At 42.4% G+C, this 20,910-nt stretch overlaps 1 protein-coding gene across 1 annotated transcript in view; it reads right to left on the minus strand.

The window, feature by feature from the left end:
- The window catches only part of HEATR5B (HEAT repeat containing 5B), a 50,212-nt gene extending 29,304 nt beyond the window's left edge, over nucleotides 1-20,908 (minus strand). Inside the window, exons 1-16 of the mRNA XM_083731987.1 lie at nucleotides 20,752-20,908; nucleotides 17,542-17,708; nucleotides 16,827-17,038; nucleotides 15,021-15,129; nucleotides 14,360-14,509; nucleotides 13,356-13,527; nucleotides 12,704-12,861; nucleotides 10,568-10,817; nucleotides 9,556-9,711; nucleotides 7,264-7,514; nucleotides 6,329-6,440; nucleotides 5,718-5,870; nucleotides 5,050-5,149; nucleotides 4,318-4,427; nucleotides 3,193-3,356; nucleotides 874-1,049 (exon numbers count right to left, since the gene is read on the minus strand). Of these exons, the coding sequence (XP_083588113.1) occupies nucleotides 874-1,049; nucleotides 3,193-3,356; nucleotides 4,318-4,427; nucleotides 5,050-5,149; nucleotides 5,718-5,870; nucleotides 6,329-6,440; nucleotides 7,264-7,514; nucleotides 9,556-9,711; nucleotides 10,568-10,817; nucleotides 12,704-12,861; nucleotides 13,356-13,527; nucleotides 14,360-14,509; nucleotides 15,021-15,129; nucleotides 16,827-17,038; nucleotides 17,542-17,667 (2,399 nt within the window). The 5' untranslated portion in view covers nucleotides 17,668-17,708; nucleotides 20,752-20,908. The remainder of the gene's footprint in view (nucleotides 1-873; nucleotides 1,050-3,192; nucleotides 3,357-4,317; nucleotides 4,428-5,049; nucleotides 5,150-5,717; nucleotides 5,871-6,328; nucleotides 6,441-7,263; nucleotides 7,515-9,555; nucleotides 9,712-10,567; nucleotides 10,818-12,703; nucleotides 12,862-13,355; nucleotides 13,528-14,359; nucleotides 14,510-15,020; nucleotides 15,130-16,826; nucleotides 17,039-17,541; nucleotides 17,709-20,751) is intronic.
- Between the last annotated feature and the right edge of the window lie 2 nt (nucleotides 20,909-20,910).

Genomic DNA, 20,910 nt, shown 5'->3' on the forward strand with positions numbered 1-20,910 from the left:
TATAAAACCCACAGGCTTTAAAGGTGATGACTGTAAGGTGCCTCTTGTGTGGCCAATGACTATGCCACAATGTGATATAATGTACTTCAAATTATGTTACTGTGCTTTCAAGTGAAATGTGCACTTGGACTATTTGTTCATCTAACAGTGCCATCAAATGAATTCACCAGGCAAGCTGCTGATAGCGTTGCTGCTGCTGCTACAATACAGAAGCTCCAAAACTAGGCTTGGCAAGAACTGTCCCCACTTACATAATGTGACTTTCCTTCCTCTTTTAACATCACCTCAACCCTCTGGAGAAGATTTTGGAGGGTGTGGCATTGCAGGGGTGAGGAAAGAAGGGAGGAGGGAAAACATTACGTTGCGTGAACACAACAGTAAGTGTTGAATAAATGCTCTATAATGCAGATTATAAATAAAAAAGATAACACAAACTTTTAAAAAGGTGGACAAATTTCTTAATAGCTAACTTTTAAATAGGATTTAAGCCTTGATACTGTTTAATTAAATAGCACTATAATGACATATTCACAAACAGACTTTGCTGGGGGGCCTACACCTTAGTTCAGGGGCCCTAATCTGCCCCCTTGGCCCTGGGATCTTACTAATTTTGGTAGCAGCAGCAAAAAGAACAAAAATTAAAGTAGACAGTGCTACATTGAGCAAAGTCCAGTGCCCTGATCTGAATACTGGTACAAGAGTCAGCCTTTTCTCAGTCATTTGATTAGTCATTTGATGAGCAGAGGAGGCAATAATGACACTCCCCAGCTAATTTGCATGGTGTATGCATGTGTGTGTGGCTTGCAAGTTCAAGAGGGTTGTCACTGTGGCTCTAAGGCCAACAAAGGTTAGCCACCCTGGTTATAAACAGACCTGTGCTTGTAGGAAACATGAGGGAAAACCACTCCAAAGAGAGCAACTGAGGCATCTATGACTGACACTCCCAAAGGAAGAGGACCAGGAACAGCTTCACCAGCAGGGATGCGCAAATAAATGGAAGATGGATCATGTTCTAGAGCACCACTTCCAGAGGCACTGTTTGGCTGGAGCTGTAAAGCATCAGAACACTTGAAATATGATAAACATGTAACACTTATCGCTTCGTATTATACCAGTGTTTCCCAACCGGTGTTCCGCGGCACACTAGTGTGCCGCGAGACTTTGCCTGGTGTGCCGTGGGAGGGAGGCGGGCTCCATGTGCTTAGAGCAACAGGTTGCCGCCCCAAGCCTCGCGCGCCCGACGGGAGCTCCTGCCGGGTGCGCAAGGCTTGCAGACACTCGCCCGAAGCACGGGGCACCCTCCGGAGGGCTCCGCGTGCTTCGGGCAACAGGCTGCCGCCCCAAGCCTCGCGCGCCCAGCGGGAGCTCCTGCCGGGCGCGCAGGGTTGCAGACACTCGCCCGAAGCACAGGGAGCCCTCCGTAGGGCTCCCTGTGCTTCGGGCAACAGGCTGCCGCCCCAAGCCTTGCGCGCCTGGCAGGAGCTCCTGCCCGGCGCGCAAGGCTTGCAGACACTCGCCCGAAGCACAGGGAGCCCTCCGTAGGGCTCCCTGTGCTTCGGGCAACAGGCTGCCGCCCCAAGCCTTGCGCGCCTGGCAGGAGCTCCTGCCGGGCGCGCAAGACTTGCAGACACTCGCCCGAAGCATGGGCAGCCCTCCGTAGGGCTCCCTGTGCTTCGGGCAACAGGCTGCCGCCCCAAGCCTTGCGCGTCTGGCAGGAGCTCCTGCCGGGCGCGCAAGGCTTGCAGACACTCGCCCGAAGCACGGGGAGCCCTCCGTAGGGCTCCCTGTGCTTCGGGCAACAGGCTGCCGCCCCAAGCCTTGCGCGCCTGGCAGGAGCTCCTGCCCGGCGCGCAAGGCTTGCAGACACTCGCCCGAAGCACGGGGAGCCCTCCGTAGGGCTCCCTGTGCTTCGGGCAACAGGCTGCCGCCCCAAGCCTTGCGCGCCTGGCAGGAGCTCCTGCCGGGCACGCAAGACTTGCAGACACTCGCCCGAAGCACGGGCAACCCTCCGTAGGGCTCCCTGTGCTTCGGGCAACAGGCTGCCGCCCCAAGCCTTGCGCTTCTGGCAGGAGCTCCTGCCGGGCGCGCAGGGTTGCAGACACTCGCCCGAAGCACGGGGAGCCCTCCGTAGGGCTCCCTGTGCTTCGGGCAACAGGCTGCCGCCCCAAGCCTTGCCGCCTGGCAGGAGCTCCTGCCGGGCGCGCAGGGTTGCAGACACTCGCCGGAAGCACGGGGAGCCCTCCGTAGGGCTCCCTGTGCTTCGGGCAACAGGCTGCCGCCCCAAGCGGCATATAGTCAATATAGGCACAGAGTTAATTTTTTAAACATTTTCTAATGGTGGTGTGCCTCGAGATTTTTTTCATGAAACAAGTGTGCCTTTGCCCAAAAAAGGTTGGGAAACACTGTATTATACATTTTCCAAAGATTTTTGTTTCTAAATTATTATTGTTCAAGGGAACCTATATACTTCTGCAGTGTCTCCATTATTTCAAGGACAAAAAAGGAGATTCAACTCTAAAGCATGGATCCTAGCTTTTAGCACTGTGATGCTTGTTTTCAAGGAATGGGTTCTTCCATGAGTGTATTAATGGAAGGAGCTTCAGTTCATCAAACTAAATACATCCATGGAAGGTTTGAGACAGTATGTATAATTCAAGTAAAATTGCTTTGCTTGTGCCCAGTCACGTGGTTACCAGTACTGCACAGAACTCACATGATAAGGGCAATTACAGATCAAGCAGTCTCACATAAGCGTTTCATTTGGAAAGTATGAGAAGGAAACAAACACCATGACTATACTATTAGATGCCCTACTTTAATACTTTGAGCAGCAACAGCAGCAGGGTCCATTGCCTTTTTTCTTTTTCAAAAACATGCTTATTATGTGAATTTATTCTTTTCTAACTCTATGGCATCTTCGCCTGCTCTGCTATAGCATGCTTAAGAGTTCAAGTTTAGGGTTGACTCTGTTCTGGCATCTCTCACAAACTCTACAAGACACAACATTTTTCATAACTCTAAGGAAAATCAAATTATAATTGAGTCTAACTTAAACCTCTATATTTAGAAATCAGTAGAAGTATTGCAAATATGTGCTGGGCACTGTAAAAATAACAACAGTGGATTTGCTCAAGAGCCTTGAAAAAGACAGAAAACTAGATGTTTGGGGAATGATTTTAAAGGATTTGATACCTGATCTTCAATTGATTTATGGTCTGTTTCCTGCAGCCAGGAGCCAAGAAGAACACTGTCATCATAATGGCAAAGTGATCTAAGCAGAGATGTAGTAGTATTAGCAGAGTTGTCTGTCAAAGTAAATTCTGCCACCAGCTCCCGAAGAAGTGCATTAAATGACCCTGAAGGAAAATAATTGGAAGGGGATAACGTCAAAATATAATACATTTTACATCCTGTGATTCAACAGGCATTATATGAAACAGAAATAGTTCCCAAAGAAGGATGGTGTAGTACAGGAAAATCAGTACTAATATTATTCTTGGGAAGCTATAACCCATGAGAAGCCCACATTCACCTGCCTGAAAAGTCAGGTAGTCTTGTACAGCTAGATACACTGATTCTAGTGTCCACTGGCAAAGAGAACTCTACTGCTTTACTACAGTACTACCAGAGAGGCCCTCAAAGAGCACGGTGCCAAGAAACTAAAATCTATTGGGAAACCAGCCAAATACCAGAAAGAAAAGTATAAGCTTTTCCAGGTAGTTTATTTCTCCAACTGAACCTCACTGAGACAGGGGTTGAAGAAATCAAAGGTACTATCCAGTGATTATCCTCCAAGCTGGAGTTCAGTCAACAGAAGAGTTATAACGGAATGGTCTTGGGGGTGGAGTGTACATTTTTATTTCTATTTATTTATTATTATTACATTGCTGTTGTTGTTGTTTGTGTGTATAGAGTAGAGGGGCTTGGAGAGCATCTGAAGTTTCAGATATTAACTAGACACCCTGCACTCCAAGGCCAGGGAGGCTACTGCTGCTTGATATCATTAACAATCCTACATTGTATTTGTGAGTTACCCAGGACCATTGCTTAGAGGCACAGCTGGTATATGTATTACTGAATATTACTGCATAGGGTTATTTCTAATCTTTGTAAAGGTGTGCAGATGTGTATATGTGAGCACTGTGATTCTGCCAAATGTCCTCCAGAAAAATACATTATTTGTTCATAGAAATGCTACCAATCTTGTGACTATTTTCAATTTTGTGACTACTTTAAAGTTTTTAAAAGCCTACGTAAGAATATAAGGGATGTGGACCCAAGCATTAAGAGCAATAAGCAACAATTCAGTGCAATTACCTTCATATGTTTTTGGTGGTAACAAAGCCAAGATGTCATAAAGTCTTAATCGGACCATTGCTGCACTAGCCTTCAGATGAGCTCCATGGGCTTTTATTACAGAGGGAATGCTATTGTGTTAAAAAGAAGTCCAGATTAATTACTAGTAAAAATCATGACATAGTAAACTGTTGATGCAATGGCTTGTATTCAACATAATTCTAAGACTAAGGTTCCATCAGCGGAAGGATTTCCCCTTGCACAACATAACTCCCCTGCGCCCCGCAAAATCTGTTCTGGAGGTTCCTCCAAGCATCTAGAGCAGATTTGAGGACAGCATAGGGAGCACATGGGGGGAGAAGTGGAGGGAAGTCCCATTGTGCTAGTGGTAACCTTTCTGGTAGGACGCACTAGGTTGAAGTCTAACTTTTAATACTGTTATAAGCAAGGTCCATCCCTGAGTTGCTATGTGATATACACACAATTTCATTTTATGCAGAATAAATTATTTTTGAAAGTATTTTTAAAGAAGATTTGTGCCTTCCATAAAACAAGAAATAACATTTAGTTTAAAAATGGAAATGTTGAATATCAAAAAAGTAAGACAGGAAATAAAATTAACTTTAAGAAGTTAGTGTTGATTGTTTCTTCATTTTGAATTTAAAATAAGAACTTCTCTGACTTTTTCTGGTTATGCAGACTACAGAGGATTTTGAGGGGAAATTGCTTCACCATTGTGGAAACTATACTTACTGAGACATCATTGTCATAGCACATTCTATAGGAGTCATCAGTTTTCGAATAACATCCTCTGTTAGAAGTTCAGGACAGTGAGCAACAAAACTTCTCATAGCTAATAATGAAAAATGCATTGGTCACATTTTAAACTATGTAAGCAAACAAGGAAATGTTAACTATCAAAAAGAAACTGCAGTTCAGCTGCTGGCAAAATGCCAATGCTTTCCCTAATCAGCAGAGACATTCAAGAAGCCAAGTGAACCACAATGCCCCACCCATGCTATCCACTATTGCTACCTGTCTATATTGTTTCAGCCAAGCTTGCATTGCTATAGGAAGGACAGGTGGAATCAAATACTACCCCACTTGTCTCCCTCATCAGGCATCTTTTCCTTAGGAGCCACATGTACCACTACGAATGAACCTTTTTTTTTTTTACTCTCTCAGCCTTCTGAATAAGCCAAACTCTTACGTTACCTTTATACACTATTTACTTGCGACATTTATATCCCAGCATTCCTCCAAGGATCTCAGGGCATTTTACAAGGCCCTGTGACACTGGAAGTGGAACTTGTTCAAGGCCATTTAGCATTCAGATTTGAACATGAATCTTTTCACAATGTTACAGGTAAAACCGATTGAAATAATTCAAGAACTGTTAACTGTATCTTTGAGATTCTTACCACAGAGAGCTCCTGCACGTCCTTCCAGTGTTACTTGCCATGTGAAGGAATCTCCACGAGCTTTCTCTGCTTCCAACTCCTTCAAAGATCGGGGAAATACATTTCGCCACAGCAGTAACATTTTGGGAAGATGGTAACGAACAGCAGACGGACCTAAGGGTAAGAAGGCAAATTACTGTAGATTTTAAACAATTCTCAACAAACAAAAAATAACCAAATGACACTAAAAATACTCCAATGCCATTATTGTGTGCTATTCTTTTCTTTTTTTTAAAGTCACATTTTGTATGCCACTTTGGCCATTTTTACAGTACTTGGAAAGGTAGCCAGTAATCAATGTAACTAATGCATGTGATGTAAGATTATAGGAATATTTGTATTTTTACACACTATGTCTTTAGCATTAAAAGTTTAATCAAATAAAGCTAATTTAAAGATCTTTAGAAAGTATCTCCCCAGTTACAAATATGAACTTCTGAAGAGCTTGGTTTATTCTGCTGACTGTAACAACTTTAAGGAATTTTTACTGTCAAGATTAATCAGACAACCTTATTAACAATACCAGGACTGTCCTACACCACAGTGATAAAGCCAGCCGCTGTTTTACATACCTAAAGTCATCAGAGCACCAAGCAAAAGCCATCCAGCTTGGGTTCGCTGCAAAGACAATCTGCTATTTTGTGCAGCAGATCGTAAGAGATCCTCTGCAATGCTAACAACCATCTGAAAACAAAAGGAGATTGTTACCAATTATGTGCCCATTCCTAATCACACATTACGTGCTAACACAAAAGTTTGCATGTGTCACCATGGAGGCGCAATACTTTCAGATCTTTAAACCTGAATGTCACAAGAAGTTGCACATTATTCTCAATTATTTAGTTATTTAAGGAATTAGCAATAACACTTCCAATTTGGGTTCAAAATAACACACGTTACGCCAATATGGCATAAAGTGTAAAATGGCTGTGTGACTTTACTCAACAAAAATAAAATATTTACAGAAGAGTAAAGAAAACTAAAAACCCGTTTATATATAGGGTACCCAAACCAACTTTATTTTAAAGATGCAAGGAAATGAGGAACCCTAGTATTACTAAATAAGGAATGGGAAATGGTAGTAGGGATCTGGCAGCTGAAACAGTGGCCTAGATTAACCAGGGGAAGGTTTGGATGCAAATGAACTCTTTGGGTCAAATGAAAGCAGAAGGATAGTGAAATTTAGGAAACAGATTTAAGAGAAAGAGTAATGTAAGGAGTGACACACTAATTATTTTCTTCTCTCATTGACACAAGAGAGGTCAGAGTTTAGGCACCTGGGCAGGTGATTATACTGGTTGCTGTAGCATCTTTTCTTCTTCTGTTTAAATGCATTTTATAGTCAGGAGGTAGCCAGCCAGACCCTTTCCAACAACAAATTGGTTTTAACAAGTGAATGTGTTTAGCATTAGGGCAGCAGAAGCAAACTCCATTTTATTTCTGTAGCCATTATGTTGTTAAGATTTGAACTTAATATGCAAAGCCACATATGTTCATAGTATCTCACCTTTCCTTTTGCATGGGGAATGCCCAAAGGACACTGATGAACTCCACCTAGCAAAGCAGCCATTGCAAAACTGTAACCACTAACAGCTTCTGGTGAGGTCTTCAAATTATTGAGCCTTTCGGCACACCGGTCCAAGAAAGGAGTCACTTGGAAAGGCAAGGCCACAGCTACGCAACGCAGGCACCATGCAGCAGCAAGTCGGGCAGCCATGCTTGGATGAAGAAGAACTGAAGTAACAGTCTCAAGCAATCCTGAAATCAACACAGACAACAGTGAGTCTTAAAGGGAAATCAATAATGGATTCCTATACTAGGATATACTCTATACCATTCAGTCCCCTTTCACTCCATCTAATAGTAAATCAAGCTGTCTAAATATTACTCAACAGAATGAGATTTAAAATTAGTTTACTTATGCTTTTAAATTTCCATTTTATTTCTCATTTCAATAAACACACAATGAGGCATTCACCAGAACTCTCCAGACTCTAGGTTCTTATGGGGAAACTATATTGATAACTACTTGGTGAAATTTCGTAACTACTCAACAACTGTATACACAAATACATTTATATTAGGTAATTTGTTTAGCTGTTATGGGTGCAGGCTAAAGAATCTCAGAATTGCTTACATTCTGCTGAAACCAGAGGCAGTAAATGCCCTTGCATTTTTCTAGATTACATCACATGTCTTGCTGGGTTTGTTTTTCATGCCAGAATCAAGTGGTAATCAAGTAAGCTGGCAGACAGAAGTGGATATTGAACAGTACAATTCTATTTTTTTTAAAATAATATTTATTAAAGATTTTCAAATATAACAGAAAAAGAAAAACATCCAAATTTAAAATCTTATTTTCATTAGCATCTTTCCAGGACTTCCCCTCCCCCCCCCTCTTGTATTAAAATTCTTTCAAATAAATTCAGCAAATTCTTACCCCAAGTTTTAAACTTATTATCATTGACCCAATTTAAAAATATTTTCCCATCCCCTAAAATTGACTTGTTCCCTTCCACGAGTTCCCCTCTTTAGTATGCAATACAGATTAGAATAAAGAAAGTAAAAAAAAAAAAAAGAATAAGATATAATTTAACACCCTTTGGATTCCAAATTTCCCTCCCCCCTTTCCCGGTTGCGTTCCCAATGTCCATCAATATCTACTGTCGTCCTGGAGCTCCCACATCTAAACCATAGTCCTTCACCAGACCGCTTTACCATCTTTTTAATAGTCTTTGCCGTCTTTTGATCATCTTTAGTTTCGAATGTCCAATCTTGGAAGGAGTCTGTCTCAGAAAGACCCATTTTTTCCATCCAGATCTTTGTGTTTAAGATTAAGAACTCCAATTTTATTTCTTTAGACCTTTCAAATCTGGATGTCCCAAATGTTCCCACTTCCACCTTTGTCCAGTTCTTGTTATTTTTGTTGTTCTTGTTGTTCTCTCTCCTTTTTTTTCCCCTGCTCTCCTGCACAAATGTTCTAATTCCAAAAGCTTCTAATTCCTCTGCAGAGGCTTTGTTATTCAGGAACAAAACATTACGTCAAGTCCCTTCCATTCTTCAATAGATAAATCTATTGTCTCCTTTAGTGTGTAGACCTCTGTAGACAAAATAGTGTTCCATTTCTGCAGTTTCCCAGGAGATAAAAAGTCCTATTCAAATTCCATACCAGCAGTACTTGTAGTGTCCCACAGCTCCTCTAGAGGGATTGTAGTAACTCAGTTTCCTTCCAGATCACACCCACCAGTCAAAGTAACTTGTTATTCCTTATTTTAAACAATTTATATCCAATTTGTAACAAATGTAACCGGCAAAGTCCTCGTAACAAATATCTTTTTTTGTTCTTCCGCTTTGACAGCTCCTTTGACAGCTGTCAAAACCTCTATTTCTCCTCTCCCAGCGCTCTCATGGATCGCTCCCGGGGTTCAGGAGGGGGGGTTGCATTTTAATTCACGTTCCACTTTTCTCCTCCAGCCCAGTCTTATAATTTTCCTTCGCGAAATTAATAACTTTAACAAAATAAGGTTGCGCTCGATCTTAGTTGTCAAATCCTTTGCTTTAACTCCTCTACAACAGGGGGGAGGCTGACTTCCTTTTTGCACCTCCCCCGCTCGCTCCGAATTTTTAAAAACATTTTCCCCCTTTTTAATCCAAGTTCCAATAACTCACGGGTTATTCTTTTGAGTCCAAATTTTCAATGGAAGAAGTCAGCGCTCTCCGTCGAATGGCATGCGGCTTCGCTCGGCAGTACAATTCTATACAGGCAACTGTATATTAAATTACAGTCTTAACAACTTACCTATAGAAGGCTCTTGTATGAGAGGTGAAGCAGTGGCACTTAGGCTCTGAACTAGGCTCCCAAGCTCCTGAAGGGCACAAACCATCACATGCTGACTTGCAGCAACTTCAGCTGCTCCTGATTTGTTTTCAATATTAGCATCATTCACAACTGATTCTGGCAAAGCAGTGGGAGAAGAGAGAGTGTCATCCAGCATTCTTGTAAATTTGAGGTGTATTCAGAAGAGTATCAGTACAAAGAACTATAGAAATGCAAGAGTTGCTTGTACACAGTAGCTAAGAAACTGAGCTGCATGTGTTTGTTTGAGATGCCACAGAATTTAAGAGACAACTCTTACAGAACAGAGATTGGTTTAGCATACATTCAGATGACTTGCTGGCAACCTACATTAAAAGCCGCCTTTCAATCACAAGTATTTTATATTTCATCACAAGAGAGCTACTTTCAGATAATTACTGAAGGAATGAGAAAGTATTATCAAGAAATATGCCATTGTTTTTATATTTTCACCATGGAAACTTAGCTTATGAAAAATGTCTAATAGTGATGAGTCTGAAAACTGAAGGGAAAGAACCAAAGCATTAAATTCTCTTCACGATTACTGATTTTCCAAGTTCTGACTCCAAACTACTGCCAGTTTTAAAATATTTTTAAGAATTAGCTCTCTGATCTCAAGCACAAGTAGCTTGATGCCCATATGCCGCATATGCATGTTTTTTTTTGGGGGGGGAGCTGTCCTAAACATTCTTCATCTTCTGAGTAACCATACTTTTGTATTTCATTGCTGTGGTGCAGTTAGCATTTGAAATATATATTCAGTCAGCACAGCTAGATATTTTAGAGTGTATTTACGGATTATTACATACTGTGCCTGCACTTCAGTGTTATGAGGGCACATAATATTGTTTGATTATCTGTCATAGACCTTTTTTTCACAGCTTTAAAAATTCCTTCATACTTATGGGACAGGAATATATTATGTTGATTTGGACCTTAACCTTAACATTCTTACCTACTGCCTTCATCTGTTTACCAATTGCCTGGCATATATCTTTGGCAGCTGCAATCTGTGCCTTCTCCCCCAATAAACTTCCTACAGTGGCTCGGAGGATGAAGGAGACACATCTTCGAGAGTACACCGCTTCTACATGAGTCTGCGTTGCCCGAGGGTGAGAAACCAGATCTAGAACATGTGACAAGAATGTAGCAAAATTGCGCTCCAGCCACTGACCTCCTAATGTTGTGACAAAGACAACATAAGCCTGCAAATTCAAAATACAAATATTACAACCACAGAAAGGAAAGATTTGTACACATTTCCATAATAGAGGGGAGGGGCAAACAAAGGGAAACTCTAAAGAGAAGACTTAAATGACCCTGGTTTTATAAGATTTTGAGGCAAAACAACCATATTTTAGGGATGGATTCACATATATGATGTCTTCTATCTAATGCTACCACAAGTAGAAGGAATACTTTTGGAAGCGCAGTCCTCACTACCGTTATGATTCACCACTTACCTTGATTCGTGATGAACGAAATAAAAATAAATGGATATTTTCCCCTTTTCTGACCCTGGAGAACCCCTTCTCCCACCACAATATAACAATATTTTCAGGAATTGCCAGTCAGACAAGTGCAGTAAGTATCGACTCTGTCTAACAGCAGCCCTTCAGAGTCTCAGAGGTCTTTCACATCCCCTTCTATCTTTTAGCACAGCAGACTAAGGCCTCTGTGGAGGTGTGAAGGAGGGAGGCATCCTTTGCAAGCCCAAAAGAGAACTACAAGGCCCTTTGGTCCAGGCTGACTGGAGCGCTGCACAGAGGTACTCCTTTTAGAGGCTGGGGGTACAGTGGTACCTCTGGATGCGAACGGGTTCCGTTCCGGAGCCCCATTCACATCCTGAAGCGAACGCCACCCGCGTCTCCATGTGCCGCGATTCACCGCTTCCACGCATGCACGTCACGTCCTTTTGAGCGTCTGCACATGCGCAAGCGGCGAAACACGGAAGTAATGCGTTCTGTTAGTTCCGGGTCACCGCGGAGCGCGACCCAAAAACGCTCAACCCGAAGCTACTTCAACCCGAGGTATGACTGTACATCAATTGGTTATACAGGTCTAGGGCCATCTTAAGCATATCTGGCGCCATGGTGCAAAGATCCTTCAGACGCACCCCCCCCCCCGTTTCCCAGAGTTGGGACCCCAAAGTTGTTGAGGCTGCTCCTGTCCTCATGCTGCTGCCCCGTGCTGCTTGCACACACCCAGGCATTGGCTACCGCAGCAGGATCATGATGTGGGGCTGGGCAGCCGGGCGCAATGGGGATGGCAAGGGAGGCATGGGGGGGGGGCCTCGTCCAGGCAGGGACAGGCGAAGTGAGTTGGGCCGTCTGCGTCGCCGCAGCAGAGAAGCGCACTCACTGAGTCTCACCATCCTTACTTGGGGAAGAGGGGGGGAGGAGAGAGCGTGACTGGGAGGGGATTGGACAGGGGAAGGAAACGCGGTTCATGTGAAGGAGTGCAGAGGTGGTGGGGGCAGTGTGAGGAGGCAGGCTCCGTGCAAGGTGGTGGAGAAGCAGGGGAAGGAGGGAGGGGAGCTGGGGGCAGCAGTTGCAGCGGGTAGCCTCGAGCGAGGGGATTTTTCAAGGTGGAGTGGATGAGGGGAGTGGTGGTAGAGTCACGTTTATTATGTGCAGAGCTTGGGATGCAAGCACACACCACTCAGCCGAGGAGGTGGTGTGTCGCGGAGCCAGCAGAGAGAACTCTGGACTGCGGGAAAGCATCCGGAGCCTTCCTGCCTCCAACGGGCGCTGGAGGCGTGCAGGCACCAAGCCTCCGCTCCACCTCGCTTACCTCCCCGCTCTCCCCTCCCCGGACTCTCTGCCTGGCGCTCTGCACTGCTTGGTGCCCTGGCTCGCCGCGCCACTACGCCCAATGGTAAAGATGTCCCTGTACAGGTCTCACTTATTTATCGATGTGCTAAATCTATTCATCTGATGGCATGAAAAAACTGCACATTTGTGACATGCTTAGTCAACAGACATGAATATAAGAATGATCATTTTCTATGGAACAATAGCTATTTGAGCACTTGCCTAGGCAGAGATAACAACACTCTGAAAATTACTGAAGAATAAGAGAGCAAACACACCTGCGTAACTCCAACTCTCACTTCTCGATTGACAGATCCTCCTACTTTTAACATCTCACCACCGCTCTTTAAGAATCCAGATCCTCCTCTTAGAAAACCAGTGGCCATGAGTTCCAAAACCTCTTCCAGTGTAGCCCGCTTCACATTTTGGCGCATCACTTCAAGAAAAAAAATAGTAATTTAATTTAATAGAATACTTTTAAATAATTGCTTGGACTCATATTACTTCTGTGATTTTGACAAGCAGCCTGCCTTGTTACAGGAACAAAGGCAACAAAAACTTAGTAGAGTTTAATGATTATTAAATATATGTAAAAGCCTACAGACAATTACAAATGATTTCATAACTCATTCACAAAGGGTTTCTATCTCAATGCTTTCCTTGTGTAGATTAATTGCTTTAACTTTGGCTAGCTGTAAAAATAGAGAAAACAATCTCCACAATACAATTTTATAGTAGAATAACAGAATTGTGGAGTTGGAAGGGATCCTGAGGATCATCTAGTCCAACTCCCTGCAATTCAGGAATCTCAACTTACGGTCCACCATCCAATTTGAAACCATACCAGACCCCGCCTAGATTTGCAAATAGTACACAAAATATATCCAGCTTATATAATAATATTTGCATAGGCAATTCAATATTTAATACCTGCTGCTTGCTTTGGTATCAGTGCTGTAGCCATAACTGTTCCCAAAAGTTTTGATACTGCAACTCGTACACCATAATTTGAGTTTTCCAGAGCCTTAAAACAAAGTGTTGCTACATTTTCCAGTTCTGCTGTCCACATAAATACAGCCTCATTTTGTAGTTCCAGTAGGCACTGGGGGCAGGAGAAAGAACATACCAATAATTGTTTAATATTTCTAAAATGCTTACCCATCCACTCTGGGAATAGAGCCAGCACGATCATCGCTGTCATTTATCCCACTTATGAGATATGATTGGCATAATGACTTTTAAAAAACCATTCAGAAAGGTTACACTGAAATCTATCTTTACATTGGTGCTCATACAAAAACATTGTTATGAAATACGGGATTGGAGAGTAATACTGAATGACAGGATGCAAGCATCCAGTTCCTGTCTACAAACACTTCAGTAGCATTTAATTTTCAGATGTATTGCAGGGGGGAGGGGGGGCTGCCTCCTACCTCTCAGTTTAAAATCTGCCCCTGCCAAAAAAACTCAGCTCCAGAAAAAATAGAAAAACAGGCCACTTCTCTCACTGCGTAAAATGTTGCTTTCAATGCTTTGAAGGGAGAAGAAAGCTACATTGTCGCTTTAGTAGCATTCTTTCCTCAATAAGAGGAACAATTCCATCTTGCTACAATTCAGAATCCTATTACAAAGATTAATGCAAAATATTTTAACAAAATCAGACAGGAACTTAAAAACTGCTCTGTGGCAGCCCAAATGCTTTCAGAAGGTGATCTAGATAAGCTGGCCACCAAACCCACATCCCAACTACACCGTGCACACTGGCTCTGTGACACATCCAGCAGTGATTGTTGCAACAGGAGAAACAGTGTCGACTCCAGACACTTATTATTATTATTATTATACAATACAACACACCTAGGAAAGACCAACAGAAGATTTAGTGAACAAACAAACCCTGCATGTTTATAAACTGCAAAAGAATACAAACCTACCTTTGCTACTGCACATCGCACAGCCATAGCTCTGTCTGTCAGGAGAGATCTCGCATTCTTATAAATATCACGGTGGCAAGAAGCTGCAGCACCACCCAGCCCACTTAGGACTTTCTGCAAACTCATTAATATTTCACTCCGGCCCTGTGACTACAAATTGCATTGGGATTTGAAAGGGAGAAAGAGAGAATGAAGCGGAAATAAGAAACAACTTGTTCTGTATCTTCATAATGTAACTATGAGAATTATCTAAAAAGTGAGGGGCAAAGGGAGATGGTTCATAATTCATATATGAAAGAGATACCACACAACTGGTGTCATGACGCATTTCTGACGCATATTTTTATGGTAATTTGGCAAAAAAATGACACTGCTGACATGGGTTGCCATACGTCCAGGTTTTCCCAGACATTTTTGCCAATTTCCGCCCGGACACTGCTTCAAACTGCAGTATTCCAGGTATGTCCTGGAAATTACAGACGTATGGCCATCCTAATTAAACAAAGAGTATATAAATAAAAGACAGCAGAATAGCCTTAAATAAAATTTCCTCAGCCTTAATTGATGGTTTTAGTCTGTTACAAAATAGACTAACAAACTAAATATGTAAAAGAGTGAAAAATATGATTTTGTGTTTTTTTACACCACCACTTTCACTCACCTCAGCACTTTTCAGAGACTTTAAGAGATTGTTAACTGTTTCTGGAAAAGAACTACCCAGCATTCTCCCCATTTTTTCATAAAATGCTCCAACACATGCCACTGCAGTGCTACAAAAAGGCAAAATCATCATTAGTATTTTTTCTCTAGGTAACATGCTAGTAAATAGAAGCATCAAATCAAAACTTAAACATCTTCAGGCAAGCGGGCAGTTTTATGTGGTATACTTTGTAAGGAAATCAGAGACTACAAACTTATATTTTGGCCACAGATATAGTTTTAGAAATAAGAAGGTAAAAATTCACATGGATTAGCAATTAAGTGACAGGTAAAACGAATGCCAAGTTTCATTAAGTTTTTCCACTCTCATGCTCATTAGGATTTTTCTCACCCAAAGAATGACTCACATTTCTCACATATTTCAAAATAAATATAGCATGTTCACCAACTGTAGTTTGGAATATTTTAAGAGTATTTTATGAGCATAGAATGCAGTCTTCTCAGACTTTGCATGTCTGATGCTAACAAAATAGTCTTGAAAGCATGGAATTTAATTCCAAATAGTGTGATAACCTATAGTTCCTAAAAGATGCTCCTGAGAATTCCCTAAGTGATTTTCACAATGACTGGTAAAATTATGTCAAGCAATTGGTAGGCTTAGTTTCCTTCAAACTGCTTGGCAGTAATCACTTAGAAAAACTAAGTCCTCAATCCAGTCTGGATTGCTGCATGTGAAGGAATGTAACTGTTCTCAATTAAGCTCTATTTTTGCTGTCCTCCTGCACAAAAGCCAAGTCAAGAACAACTTCTTGTGATAATCCAGCTAGAAAACATTTCCAATTCTTCTGTATGTTTAGGCATGTTTAGACTTAGAAATACAATAAGCAGGCTTCTTCACATGGAAGAAAGCCTCTCCATCAGAGGCTGCACCTAATAGATCCAGAATGCGGCAGCACGCATCTGCATTTGCCTGCCTATGCATATTTGCCTGCCTGTAAACCCCCAATAGGACTTACTTCTTAGTAAACATGCAAAACAATAGACTATCAAGTCCTGCATGTTGCCAGCACAGTGGTTTTTCAAAACTAAACAGAGCTCTTTTAGAAGTGGGCAATATATTCAGAGATTTACAGGCCCAGTGAATTAATTTATTTCCAAGTAGACATTTAAAGCATTATTTCATCTTCCCTCCTTCTGCAATAATACAGTGGTACCTCCGGTTATGAACTGAATGCGTTCCAGAGGTCCGTTCTTAACACAAAACTGTTCTTAACATGAGGCACGACTTCCGCTCGCATCCTGGGGCCAAGGTTGCAACTAGGGGCATCTACTTCCAGATTAGCGAACCGCGTTACTCGAAGCATTCGTAAGGGGGACAGTACGTAACCAGAGGTTCCACTGTAGTGTGGATGCTTAAAGACTAATGCTAATCCAACGAACACTTTCTTCCACTGATATCCTGCAGCATCTATATAATCCCACTTTAAATATTACTGCCCATCATCTAGGATGCTGAACTAAAAGGTCTGATCTAGCAGGATCTTATGTTCTCAGTTACCCTCCCACCCTCAGCTGCATAATTCTTGTCACAACCAATATTGTGACAAAAAACAGTAGGAAATTGATTCCATTGTTACTTCAAGGCATCATTCATTTCTAAACAGGTATATTCCCCTGAGGGTTCTGTAAGCATGAATCACAAAAATCATTCAAATCTGCTCAGCTACTTCTTCAGTGTTCTAAGAAATTAACAAGTTAACCGTCACTTGTAACAACATTATTGTCCTGTATGTGATCTGTTACTTACAGTTTGGTTGGTAAGTAGGCTGATGTATCATCTTTACTTTTGATAATTTCATTACACTTATCAAGTGTCTGAAATACAGTAAAAGTATCTCCAATGCTATACAGAGCAGCAAGGTTTTTAGCAAGCAATTTCCGGGTGGGTGGCCCAGGAGAGCTGCTGATAAGACCAGTTAGCTGTTCAACGAGTTTTTTTTGTTTTTCTTTTACATCCGTCTGTTAACAAAACAAATTAAAATTTTATTTGCTCTGATTTTCATAATTCAACATTCAAATGCTTAATTCTTTCAGATGATTGCTAGTCAAGTATTTTTATTTCTGGGATATTTTTGCTAGTAGAGCTATAATCACCCGTCATGTGTCATTTTATTTGTCAATAAGATATCCTGACATTCATGATATTTGGTGGTTTATTTAATGAAGCTGGTACTGGCCTAATCCACTGGCCCATTTGCCTAAATGCTTCTGGCATTTCTCTGAAACTACTGATACAAATTCACTTAAAACAAACTTGGAAAGGGAATTACAGCTCAGGACATAACATTCATCTCAAATTATGGGCAAATCAGATCTTTTAAAAATATGAATTAGTGAACTACATAATAATGTCATGGAGTTAGACTGCAATCCTTTACACTGATCTGGGAGCAAGCCCCATGAAACTCAATGAAAAAGGACTATATAAAAACCAAAGACTGGTGGGAGGGGACATGGCATACCTTGTTAGCAGCTACTAACACTTTGTCAAGAAACCGCAGCCATTCAAAGATAAAAACTGGTCGCTTTGCTTCTGTGATTTGAGCCAAAGCCTCTTCATTTAATAACAAACTGTGAGCAAGCTCCATGGCTGGCTAAAATCTGCTTTTGTTACAGGTGTACTTATTTCCTATTAGAAAACATAACATAGAACAATTATTATTATTATTTTCTTATTCCTAATAGCAGTTTACAAACAGCTCATTTACTTAATATGTGATTATATCCCAGATTGTCAAACACTTACATGAAGTATCTGCACTGATGTATTATTTCCTTAGTACCAGCAATGCACATTGCACTTTACAAACAACAAATCTGGCAGGTCCTTCACCAAGGGACTTACAACAGAGGAAGTAGAGGGAAATTGTGACAGGGATAAAAAGGAAGAGAATGTGCTGCTATTTAATTACACATTATTCAGCTTAGTTACCATAGGGTACTGGGACTAGATGTTGTTCCAATGGGCTGCCAGAGAATATGCATTTTGAGGAGGAAATACAGAAGGTGGTCAGATGGAGGCATTCTGGCAGGCAGTTCAAGGCACTGAGAGCAGCAAGGGAGAAAAGATGCACAGGGTCAGAGTGAATAATTTTGGCAGCAGAATGCTGCATGGATGAATGCAAGACAACAGAAGAGCCATGAAAAGAATGCAGTAGTCAATATAAGAGATGACCAAGGCATGGACCAGAATTTTTGGTCATATTTTTTAACATTGTAAAAGAAGAAATGATTTGGCAATGAAAATGGAAGGCAAAGGATAGAGAAAACCAAGGCTTCAAGCCTGATCAGTAGAGCAAGGTGATGTTATTAACGATTAAGAATGAAGGAGGAAGGAGATGGCTTGGGAGGAATCAAGTTGGATTTTGAGTCCTACTGAGTTTGAAATAGCAATGCAATACCTAGACAGAAATATCAAAGACACACTTAGAAATGCACTAGAACAGGCATAGGCAACCTCAGTCCTCCAGATGTTTTGGGACAACAATTACCATCATCCCTGACCACTGGGCCTGTTAGCTAGGGATCATGGGAGTTGTAGGCCAAAAACATCTCGAGGGCCGAGGTTGCCTATGCCTGCACTAGAATGAAGAAAGTTCTTCTTAGGTAGAGGTGGGTGACATCAATGCATAGTACTGAAAGCCATGATATGTGATAATGTTACTCAGGGACACTGTATAGGGACAGAATAGCAGATGGCCAAATACAAGCACAGACATCTGAGAAACCACAATGAAGAAAGAAAACAAAGAGGGCTTCCCCCTCTAGAAACACCAAAATATCAACTAGACAGAAAGAGAGCCATCTGAAAACAAAATCAAGGAGATTTAGGACATAAAGCAAAGTGAAACAAGTAGGGGAAAGTGATCTACTGTACCTAGATATCAAAGAGGAAGAGAACTGAGTAGAGACTTTTGGATTTGGTGATGAGGAGGCAAAAGCAGTGACATGCAGCTGGCAGACTAGATGGGGAGCCAGCAACAGAGTTGGGAAAAAAAGATTAGCTCATGAAAGTAAGCAGGGGATGAAAAGGGGAGGGGGAGGGAATTGTACAGTAGTCAGACCTAGAAAAGGGATCAAGAGTTGGTTTGTTTTAATAAGGAAAACAGTGGTGCATTTGAATGTTGAAGAGAGGAAGAAAAAGACAGGATAGCATAAAGAGTGATAATGACAGCAGGGATGGCAATTAGGAGGGCACAGGATCAACGGTAAACATGGGTTAACTAAAGATAATAGGGTAGTCAACTCATCAAGTGCAATGGAGGAAAAATGTCTGAGAGAGAGTGTGTGCATTGCCAGGCTAGTAATAATGATTATGGAACCTCTTTTTGGCAGTCCTGTATTCATTTACCTTGGAATTAAGTCCTATTGAACTCGATGGGATTTACTTCTCAGTAGACATAGAACTGTACTGTAATTTGGAATTTCTGTCATTCAGAAGGGCCAGAAGTATTATCTCAAGGCTGTGGAAAGCACATATACTGCCTGATTCACTTGCTCTGAGGTGATATGCCAGGGAAGTCACACACAGATAGGAATATTAAGACTATGTTTTAAGAGTGCCAATTCTTGTAGGAGCTGCCACTTTATGAGATTCCTCTACAATCCTGTCCTCTGCTACTGCTATAAGTAAAATTTTATTCAGACAAAAGTGAAACCTGAATTTGTGATCTTAGATTCCCCTGCCGAATTTATTTAAAATATTCTCCACAGAAACTTCCAAGTCAAATAACAACCATAATAAAATCAAATATCAATTTACATACAGTATACAAAAGGATAGGAACAAAATAAAACTTGGAAGTAAAAGAGAGGGGCAGGGAGAATAACAGCAAGGCAATGAAGGCGGAATTAAACCATCAAGCATCAAAATTGTAGGAAGGAAATTGCCTGTCGCCGGGTGCCTGAAAGCTAGGAGGAGTAAGTACCAGTTAAATGTCTCCCGGGAGAGGATTCCACTGCCAGGAGTACTGCAGCTGAAAAGGCTCTATTGCTCATCGCCTCCCACCTCAATAAGGACAGGGTGAGAGATGAATGGGACATAATAATAAACTGAGAACTGCACCATTGGAATCAACGACAGAGAGCCCAGAATATCTGCAGCTGCCTGCTGCGTGCAAGAACGAGCAGCAACCCCATGCTTGTTGCTGCATAAATGGTGTGAAACTGCTGTAGCTGCTGGGGATGCCCCCAAGCGCTTTAAAGCCCCGCTCAGTTTCGGAGGGAGCTCCATCAGCTCGTGCGCTTTGCACGCAGAAGGTGCGACTCCCCCCCCCCCCCCAGTAGTAAGAGATCCCCGAGGGGCCATTGCCAGTCAGAGGAAACGGCAGTTTCGGATATCCAGCCCCAAGGCCTGCCACCCTGGTGTCAAGGGCAGCCCCAGCGATAAGGAAACCCGCCGCCACTCAAAACTCCTGCCCGCCCCTCTCGAAAGCGCCTGCCTGCCCTAAAGGGCCGAAGCACCCCGCCGCGAAAGCAGCGCACCACCTTAACTTGACCCCGCTGCCCACCCGTAGGAGCCGCCGTTGTTCGTTCCCTCCTCCCTCCTCCTCACAGGGACCCAGTTAAAGTGCCCCCCCACGCCACCCAACCGCCACCCCTTAATATTGACCCAGCGGCTCTTCTCCCCCCCTGCCCCCCCCGCAAGTAAGTCCTTCGTCTCCCAGACCCACCTCTTCCGACAGTTCGCGGTACCGCAGACCACTGCGACGTTTGACAGAAAGGGGCAAACACCTGACGTCGCCATGGCGCACCGCTCAGTAACCGAATCCCTCTCTCCCCACCAGCTGAGGAAGCGCCGGCTGCCGCGCAAGCGCATTCCATACCCGGAA

The sequence above is a fragment of the Podarcis gaigeae genome, assembly GCF_964106915.1.
Source record: "Podarcis gaigeae genome assembly, chromosome: 3".
NCBI classification, from domain to species: domain Eukaryota; kingdom Metazoa; phylum Chordata; class Lepidosauria; order Squamata; family Lacertidae; genus Podarcis; species Podarcis gaigeae.